Source organism: Enhydra lutris, unplaced genomic scaffold (genome assembly GCF_002288905.1).
Source record: "Enhydra lutris kenyoni isolate GAN:26980312 unplaced genomic scaffold, ASM228890v2 scaffoldscaffold5, whole genome shotgun sequence".
Taxonomy (NCBI): domain Eukaryota; kingdom Metazoa; phylum Chordata; class Mammalia; order Carnivora; family Mustelidae; genus Enhydra; species Enhydra lutris.
In genome coordinates, this window is record NW_019154089.1 from 25,249,371 (window position 1) to 25,259,077 (window position 9,707).

General features: G+C 39.1%; 2 protein-coding genes across 3 annotated transcripts in view; one reads left to right on the forward strand and one right to left on the reverse strand.

The window, feature by feature from the left end:
• LOC111141008 (hyaluronan mediated motility receptor) overlaps window positions 1-2,021 on the reverse strand; it is a 38,711-nt gene extending 36,690 nt beyond the window's left edge. The window contains exon 1 of one of the 2 annotated variants that reach the window (XM_022493321.1): window positions 1,813-2,021. In XM_022493321.1, coding sequence (XP_022349029.1) covers window positions 1,813-1,858 — 46 coding nt within the window. In that variant the 5' untranslated portion in view covers window positions 1,859-2,021. The remainder of the gene's footprint in view (window positions 1-1,812) is intronic. The other variant, XM_022493322.1, reaches the window with a different exon arrangement.
• Window positions 2,022-2,191: 170 nt separating this feature from the next.
• LOC111141048 (NudC domain containing 2) lies at window positions 2,192-8,853 on the forward strand. The gene is made up of 4 exons (XM_022493377.1): window positions 2,192-2,699; window positions 4,519-4,567; window positions 5,014-5,165; window positions 8,364-8,853. Exons 1-4 carry the CDS (start codon window positions 2,511-2,513, stop codon window positions 8,445-8,447), a joined length of 474 nt encoding a protein of 157 aa, XP_022349085.1. The 5' UTR covers window positions 2,192-2,510; the 3' UTR covers window positions 8,448-8,853.
• Window positions 8,854-9,707: the final 854 nt, after the last annotated feature.

Here is a 9,707-nt window from a genome sequence, read left to right on the forward strand (position 1 = left end):
TTTAAAGATTTTTTATTTATTTGACAGACAGATCACAAGTAGGCAGAGAGGCAGGCAGAGAGAGAGGAGGAAGCAGGCTCCCTGCCGAGCAGAGAGCCCGATGCGGGGCTCGATCCCAGGACCCTGGGATCATGACCTGAGCCGAAAGCAGAGGCTTTAACCCACTGAGCCACCCAGGCGCCCCTATTTATTTATTTTTCAAAAAGATTTTTTTACTTATTGACAGAGACAGAGAGAGAGGGAATAAAAGCAGGGGGAGAAGCAGAGGGAGAGAAGCAGGCTTCCTGCTGAGCAGGGAGCCCAATGTGGGGCTCGATCCCAGGACCTGAGATCTTGACCTGAGCTGAAGACAGACGCTTTACCGACTGAGCCACCCAGGCGCCCCTGGAAAGTTATTTTTATTTGAGGTTATAATTCTCCACTTATGAAACAGGAATAAAAAAGAGTATCTACCTCATAGTTGTTGGGATTACTGGAGTAATTGGAGAACTCACTACAGTGCCTCACATATGCATAAAGCATCAAATAAATGATAATTACTCCTGAAACAGTGAACCTGGAATATTGTGGCATTGGTAAAGCCAGTTTCATCTATTATAAAGAAAATAAATTCTCCTTAAAAGACACACTGCTGAGAGAACTTAGAGAAGTTCTTTGAATATCCAGGAAACAATATATGCTTTGATCTTTCAATTAAGAAAATAAGCTTGTAAAAAAAAAAGAAAGAAAATAAGCTTGTGCTGATCCATTTGCTCTCTTGGCCTGCCTATGTGAGCAGAGTGATTCTTATTTACATTTGCATTTTGGCTAACAAGCTAAAGATGCAACAAGTGACCGCTAAAAAGGGTGTATTATAATGGCTAAATCATGGGCTTTGATGTTCAACCAAACCACTTACTGGCTGCTCAGAACAGTGACAAAACCTCTCTGTTTCCTCACATGCAAAACCTCACTGGGCTGTTGGACTAGATAGAATAGGGAACCAGTCAGAATAGGGAACACCATAGCATACAGTTTGCATGCATTCAATGATGAGTGCCTCAGTAACCCTATCAGTCTTCCAGGTTAGTGTGCTTACTATGAACCACAGTGGTTAAAAAAAAGCACACGATGGATTCATGGAGGCTTGATTTCTTGATTTCCTGTCTCAGTTCTGCTGGTTTGGTTCTGTAACGCTGAGCAAATCTTTGTCTCGGCTTTTTTATCAGTAAATAATGAATAATAGGATAACCTCTCAGGGGTGTTGGGGAGTTAAAAAGAGAACTAATAATCAATGTAAATACTTAGTATGGTGACTGGGGTACTATCTTGTTATTACTTCATTACTAATGTTTTCAGTAAGTGCTGCCACCATATTCTCACCCATAAACTGCTTTTACCAATCATCCTTCTTTTATTCCTGAATGGAATATCCAAAAGAAATCCACAAGTTCATGCGAAAAGCTGCTGGTCAAATGTTTTATCAGTGAGGTTTCCGCACATGACCATCACACAGCTGCCAACAGTTTCCTTGTTCCGATTCCCTTTCCTCCGCTTTAATTTCTACACCGCACTGTTTATTGGCTGTATTCTCCAGTTGAATGTAAACTCCACGAGGCAGGGGTTTTGCCTCATTCACTGCTGTATCTTTATCACTCTGAATAGTATTAGGCACGTAGTAAATGCTTAGTATGGTTTTTAGAAAAACTAATCAATTGAATGAGACCCATCGCAGCCCTAAAATTGCCTGTTAGCCTCGGATAAAGGGAACCAAAAAGGGCAAGTGCGTCGTGACAACATATCCCGACCCCCAGCTCCTTTCCCCGTACGCACCGGAAGGGTCATTGAATCGTTTCAAGGGCGCCTTAGGAAAAGACATGCTGACGATCAGCTCCACAAACAGAAGGTCACTATCTCCCCTCCGCAACTTTGTGCCGCTTATTACAGCCTACTTGCTCCGAATTCAAACCTCCCGGCTTATTCCCCGCCCATCTCTAACGTCAGCAAATTTGAAAACCAAAATTCTGGGCACACCAATCCAGGACCGGAACACCTAAGAGCATGCGCACCTGTCCTCGCCGCGCCCAATTAAGGCTTTTGTGAGTTTAGGTAACCAGCCAATAGGAGACTAGTATTGCCTCCTCCCCCACCCTGTGTCCAATCAGTCCTGGCGTTACTCAATTGTAATTTACGTACTAGCAACATTTGCGCAAGCGCATTTTATAGCTGAGAAGTTTGAGGGTACGCTTTTGGCGTCATATTGGTGGCAGTGCAGGGAGTTCTAGTTTCACAGGTTCCGACCTTCTCCCACCGTTCTTTGGGTGTAAACTTACCCGGATTTTAATTCTTTCAAACTGCCAGCGTCCTAAATGGCCACTGAAAAGGAAAAAGGAACATGCCGAGACATCAGCCTGCATCCCTGCGCATGTGCAGTGACCTGAGCTGCGAATCCTGGGCGTGGCCTGAGCGTGGATACTTCGCGCTTGCGCTCATCTCGCTCCGTGCGGCTGCTGCCGGGAGGCTATTGGAGTATGTCGGCCCCGTTTGAGGAGCGCAGTGGGGTGGTTCCGTGCGGAACGCCGTGGGGCCAGTGGTACCAGACCTTGGAGGAGGTGTTCATTGAAGTTCAGGTGCCGCCTGGCACTCGCGCCCAGGATATCCAGTGCGGCCTGCAGAGCCGGCATGTGGCGCTGGCCGTGGGTGGTCGCGAGATCCTCAAGGTAGTGGCAGGTCGGGGCTTGTGCTCAGTTTCTTCCCGGCTTCTAAGTCCCAGGACCCTAAAGTGCATTTTTTTCCGTGAAAAGACTGTTGGAAGGCCGAATAGCTCCTTTGGCCGAAAGAGCGGTATCATTGGCCTGGTTTTGGTCTGGTCGGAGCCCCCACTCTTAGGGCTAGTCCTGAGTTAACGTAGAGATTTGAGGAGCCCGGTTTTCCGGCTTTATTTCTAAACCAAATGAAGCTGCTGCTTTTGTGCCTCTGCGGGTCGTCACTTAGATCTTTAAAGGAACGACTATTTATAGTACGTATATTCCAGGCACTGATGAGTGTTGAGAGGTCAGCGGTGAACAAGACAAGTTTCCTGCACTCGGGTCATGTTCTTGCAAGGAGGCATAATAAAGCTCACCTAATAAATGTTCAGGGAGTTATAGGACGGTAAAGAAGAAAATAATAAGGATATCGGGATGAGGATTCAGAGATGTTGTCAGGTGATTTATTTTTTTCATCAAACTAAGAAAAATTTTGCATGTTCGTGGAGTGGTTAAGGAGGTAGTTAAGAGGTGTTCGAAGAAAATAATACCACTTTTATTCTCATGTCCGTTGGACCTGTTAAATTCAATAACGTTGAAGTTAGATTTCTTTCCCACATTAGATGCTCAAGATGTTTGATGACAGTGTAGTGAAGTGGGGAAGGGAGATTCCTCAATGTAGGATACCTGGCTGTGCCATTTTTACAATTTTGTAACCTCAGGCAAGACATTTTTCAGTATCTCTATGCCTTCACCCACAACGTATGGTAATTATAGTAACTTTCTGATAGGATTGTTTTGAGCATGACATGGTATCCAGGGGAATTAAGAGCTTGGACTTGTTTCTGGCATGTAAGGAGTGTACGCTACATATTTATATGGAAATGATTTAAGTGCCTCAGAGGAAAGGAAGATTCATGTGAAAGACATTTGATTTGTGTCAGCTTGGATCTTACTGACTTTTCTGGATAGTTGTGTAAATCGAAGTTTCCTGAACAGTGGTTTAAGATTACAATTCAAATTTCTTTTAGTAATTCCAATAACTTTGGGAATTTAGCAGTAATTTTAGGATTTTAGGTATACATTTAAACCAGTAGGATTTTTTCACACTAGTACTGACATATTGAAAAAATGTGTGTGTTTTTTTTATATGACCTTTTAATTTAATTTCCTAAAACTTAAATTTGACAAGTAGCAGCAAATCAAAATGGATTTGAGCAGGTGTATTCTCTTTTAAACTTAGCGTTTTACTGATTTCTTTCTTAAAACAACAGTTTCTGAAAAATCAGTCACAGCTAATCTGTATTAGAACTACAGTATGCACTTTAAAATTTTTTTGGTGCTGCATTGCCCAACAAAGAGATTGAAACAGTTTTTTAATGTTTAAGAGATACTATTTATTAATTTCAGCTGGAAAGCTCTTCTAGTAGTTCTTTTCAATAGGTAAAGTTAAATCATTTCAGATATTAATTCACATTTGGCCCTCTGATCAGTAATATTTATTCATCTCCTAAAAATTAAGGAGCCCTGATCTTTCTTTAGAGAGCTCTGTGTTTTTTGTCATAGTAAATATTTCAAGCAAGGTAAGCTTGGTTCCATTCCACTTTCTAGGAGGAAAGATAGGGTTGTGAACCCAGCAGTATGTTGGAATGGTATAAAGTTTTATCTCCTTACTATAACCAAACTAGTTACATGTGGATTAGATAGAAAATTAGGAAAGTCAAATCATGAAAGCCTTATAAAAATTAATGAAATATCTATGTTTTTAGTACCTTATGTATTTATTTTTCAGGGCAAGCTCTTTGATTCAACAATAGCTGATGAGGGAACATGGACTTTGGGTAAGGGTAATCTATAATTCTTGGAATCTTTTTTTTTTTTTTTTTTTTTTTTTAAAGATTTTATTTATTTATTTGACAGACAGAGATCACAAGTAGGCAGAGAGGCAGGCAGAGAGAGAGGAAGGGAAGCAGGCTCCCTGCTGAGCAGAGAGCCTGATGCGGGACTCGATCCCAGGACCCTGAGATCATGACCTGAGCCGAAGGCAGCGGCTTAACCCACTGAGCCACCCAGGCGCCCCCTTGGAATCTTTTTTTAAAAATTAATTTTGTCTTGGAACTTAGTAGGTTTCCCTCTGTTGTATTAGGTCCTTTGTCTTTGCAGCTTTGGAAGAGAATAGTAATGGAAATGTATTGAAAATAATTGTATGTCAAGATTACCTAATGATGTTTGAAAATACAAAATCCGATGATGAACTCTAATTTATTTGTGATTTTTATTTGTTTAGAGGACAGGAAAATGGTCCGTATTGTTCTTACAAAGACAAAGAGAGATGCAGCAAATTGTTGGACTTCTCTTCTGGAATCTGAATATGCAGCTGATCCTTGGGTGCAAGACCAAATGCAGAGAAAACTTACATTAGAGAGATTCCAGAAGGAAGTAAGTCAGATGAATGTATGAATATGTATTGTTAAACATCTTAAAATCATAGAATAATTATTATTGAAATTAAAACTCAAATGTAGTTACAAAAAAATTACAAAAGTTCTTTAGAAGAATTTAAGTGAAATTGTTAGAAAAATGACTGGTCTTTCTTTGTGTGGATTTTATTTTTTCAAATTTTCTGTAGAGGAATTTCTTTGTACTGTCTTGATTTCTAAGTTTAAATTTATTTAATGTACACCAGTACGGTAAGTGAACTCAAAAAATTCAGTCATTATAGGGGCTCCTGGGTGGCTCAGTGGGTTAAGCCTTGCCTTCAGCTCAGGTCATGATCTCGGGGTCTTGGGCTCAAGCCCCGCATCAGGCTCTCTGCTCAGTGGGGAGCCTGCTTCCCCTTCTCTCTCTCTCTGCCTGCCTCTCTGCCTACTTGTGACCTCTGTCAAATAAATAAATAAAAAAGTCTTTAAAAAAAATTCAGTCAATACAGACTTACATAGTGTAATAAAGTAAAAGTTCCTTTCATCAACATCTCTCCATTATGTGCTTCTGTCTTTTTTTTTTTTTTTTTTTAAAGATTTTTATGTATTTATTTGACAGACAGAGATCACAAGTAGGCAGAGAGGCAGGCAGCGAGAGAGGAAGGGAAGCAGGCTCCTGCTGAGCAGAGAGCCAGATATGGGGCTCGATCCCAGGACCCTGGGATCATGACCTGAGCCGAAGGCAGCTGAGCTGAAGGCAGAGGCTTTAACCCATTGAGCCACCCAGGCGCCCCCTTTGTGCTTCTGTCTTATTCTTATCTCATTGATGTATTGGTTTGCTACTCTGTCTTTAACATAAATGCAGGATTACACTATGTGTATTGTTCATGTTGTTTTTTTTTTCCATTTAATAATATGTCTTGGGTCTCTTTTCCTACCAGTACATATAGATAAAACTTGTTCCTTTTAACTGTTTTAGAGTGTTTTCTAGCTTGAATGTACTGACATTATTTATTTAGCCATTCCTTTTTGATAAGATTTGGATTTTTCAGTTTGTATCTGTTTGAAACAAAATTTGTGCTTTGATCTCTGTAGAACTATCCCATGTTCTGTTAATTTATGTAGGAGAAGAATTACTGGACCAAAGCACTGTTAAAGTTTTGATGGATAATTTCTTTCTGTCTGATGGTGATTTCCAAATATATATCTCTAGTCTAGACTTTTTTCCCAAATATTGGAGTCACATTTCCAATTCAACATCTCCACTTTACAGTCTGACAGACATATCAGACTCAACGTATTCAACATGAACTTTCTAATTTCCTGCTACCCATTTCTACCTCTAGTCTTCTCATCTTGGTTGATGGAAACTACTTGATCAGACCAAAGAACAAAAATGGGGAGTCATCCTCCACTCCTGTCTCTCTCTCACACAATGTGGCCAATTTGTTAGGAAACCTTACTGGTAGTACCTTCCAAGTATATTCAGAATTTGTCTACTTCTCACCACCAACTCTACTACCATTTTGATCTAGACCATCTGTAATGACTTGCCTAGATTACTCTTACAACCTTCTATTTGTTCTCTTTTACCCTTGCCAAGCTACAGTGTTCTCAAAATAGTATAATAGTCCTTTTAGCATGCAGGTCAGAACACATCGCTTCTCTTCTCAGAACTCTTTCATTCTATCCAATCTGGTCCTCATGATCTCTCTGACTTCTTCTCCTACTAGTCTCCCCTTATGTTATTCTGATCTAGCCATACTGGTCTTTTTGTTGTATTTGAACATTTTAGGCCATTCCTTTTCTGTCCTTTTGTCTACAGTGTTATCCCAGAACTTGGCTAACTTCTTCACTGTTTTGAAGTTACTGCTCAATGAAGTGTACTTTTGGGGCGCCTGGGTGGCTCAGTGGGTTAAAGCCTCTGCCTTTGGGACGCCTGGGTGGCTCAGTTGGTTAAGCAGCTGCCTTCAGCTCAGGTCATGATCCCAGCGTCCTGGGATCGAGTCTCGCGTCGGGCTCCTTGTTCTGTGGGGAGCCTGCTTCTCCCTCTGCCTCTGCCTGCCACTCTGTCTGCCTGTGCTCGCTCGCTCTCTCTCTCTCTCTGACAAATAAATAAATAAAATCTTTAAAAAAAAAAAAAAAAAAGCCTCTGCCTTTGGCTCAGGTCATGGTCCCAGGAGCCTGTGATGGAGCCCCAAATCTGGCTCTCTGCTTAGCAGGGAGTCTGCTTCCCCCTCTCTCTGCCTGCCTCTCCGCCTACTTGTGATCTCTCTCTCTTAAATAAATTAATAAAATCTTTAAAAAAAAAAGTGTACTTAATCTTTGGTCATCCTATTTAAATACTTAATCTTCTCATTTTCCTTACTCTGCTTTTCTTTCTTTTCTTTTTTCATCTTCTGTAGCACTTGCACCAACTTTTAACACTCTGGATCAGGGGCTCGCAAACTGTGGCCTACAGGTGAAATCTAGCCTGCTGGTTGTTTCTGAAGTAAAGTTGTACTGGAATACATCTGTGCTCATTCATTTGCATATTGTCTATCTTATAGTAATACCAGACTTAAGGAGTTATGGCAGAGTATATGGCTTTCAAAGCCCAAGATATCTAATTACTTGGCTCTTTACAGAAAACTTTGCCAACCTCTGCATTAGATAACTTCTGGTTCATTATTTGTGTCCTGTAAGAATGTCAGCCCACCAGTGCAGGGATCTTTGTTATGTTCACTCTTGAATTCCACATGCCTCTAATGGTGTCTTTTAAACAGTAGGAACTCTTAATAAATGTTTGTTGAATAAATGAAATGCCCTCCAAAAAGACTAAAGTATGAGATAGTACTTCCTAGGATTGTTAAGAGGATTGAATATATTGATAAATGCATAGCTCTTAGAACTCTGCTTGGCATGTAATAAACTCACAAATGAAGCTAGTTATTAAAATCTGTTTTTTACACTCGTACTAAAGTATATGTGTGCTCATACACTTGTCAACTTGTAATATCCATACTGATCTTTTAAGTATTTGTAGATCTGAAAGTTGAAATATACATCCTAGTTTTAAGTTCTATTTTGGTGATTACATCTTTTGACATATTTATTGGCCATATAGATTTCCTCTTTTGTCAATTGCTAGTTTATATCTGTACCATTTCCCTTTTGAGTTACTTATATTTTTTCCTTAAAAGATTTATTTTATCATAGTTTTTTTCATGTCTTTTAGAATCCTGGTTTTGACTTCAGTGGAGCAGAAATCTCAGGAAACTACACTAAAGGTGGACCAGATTTCTCAAATCTTGAAAAATAACTACTACTTTTCTTTCACTGCATTCTGTGGATCCCAACAAAGTTGCCAACATAAAGGAACAGATTATGTGGGGGAAGGAAAATGTGGATACCTGCAGTTAACAAATTGCAAAATATATTTAACTATGGTTCTAAAAATTGCATTCAAATATCATTTACATAGGAAACAAATACTGTGGAAACTATTCTACTGATATAGAGTAACTTTTTTTTGGACTTGTTTTTTTGCTCAGCATGAAGTTTTATATGCTGCATTTTACTAATTTCATATTTAACCTGTATTTTTAATACAAAAAACATTAGGGTATAGATCATGTGAAATGACCGGTGCCTTCAGGGACAATTAAATTTTTCTTTCAATAAGTGTAATGCAGGAATAATGTTCAATAAACTTTTCTAAATAGGAATTGTGCACCCCTTCGTGTAAGTATGCCAGTTCACACCAGGAATTACATTACTGAGAAAAATTTTAAGGAGGGAAAAAGCCCACAAATATATTCTGAGTAAGTTCATTTTAAGAGCTAATGAAAATTTCTGAAGTAGTACATTATTCCTTGGGAGATGAATTTGTCAGGAAATTGAAAAATAGAAACTTAACAATAGGAATGGATTAATATAAAACAAACAGTGAAGTGAATGTGATCATTGGGTGAGTCCTTTGTATGAGACAAAAAGCAAATAATGGTTAACATTTATAAATCAGGAACATAATTTTGCTCTTCAGATATCCAGACCTATAAGGAAGGATTGTCTTAAAATTTTATTTCATTATTTTTATGTCCTTTTGAATTTTAAAATCTCTCTCTTTTTTAAAGATTTTATTTTTAAGTAATCTTTACAACCAATATGAGACTTGAACCCGCAACCCTGAAATCAAGAGTTCCACACTTTATGAACTGAGCCAGCCAGGTGCCCCTGAAAAATATTTTTAATAATCCCAAATGTATAGCCAAGTTATATGTAAAGTAAAAAGGACTGTTTTCTTCCTTACTTGTTTGTAAGTTTATGATATGACACTGCATCATCTCTGAGTACCTTAGTGTATATTTCCTTCAGAGGACATGCTGTTACATCACTACAATACAACCATTAAAATCAGGAAATTAGCATTGGTACATTATGACCATCTAATCCTCAGATCTTTATTGCATTCAAATTTAACTGATTGTTTCAGTAATGCTCTGTGTGGCAAAATGGTCCAGTCAGAATCATGTGTTGTCTTTAGATTAGATGTCAGTTGTCTGGTCTGCTTCAGTCTGCA

Excerpts from the sequence above, each read along its gene's own strand:
- LOC111141048 (XM_022493377.1), top strand. The coding sequence starts at position 2,511 with ATGTCGGCCCCGTTTGAGGAGCGCAGTGGGGTGGTTCCGTGCGGAACG. Across the intron at positions 2,700-4,518 it reads GTGGTCGCGAGATCCTCAAG|GGCAAGCTCTTTGATTCAAC; the intron begins GTAGTGGCAGGT and ends TTTATTTTTCAG. Across the intron at positions 4,568-5,013 it reads TGAGGGAACATGGACTTTGG|AGGACAGGAAAATGGTCCGT; the intron begins GTAAGGGTAATC and ends TTATTTGTTTAG.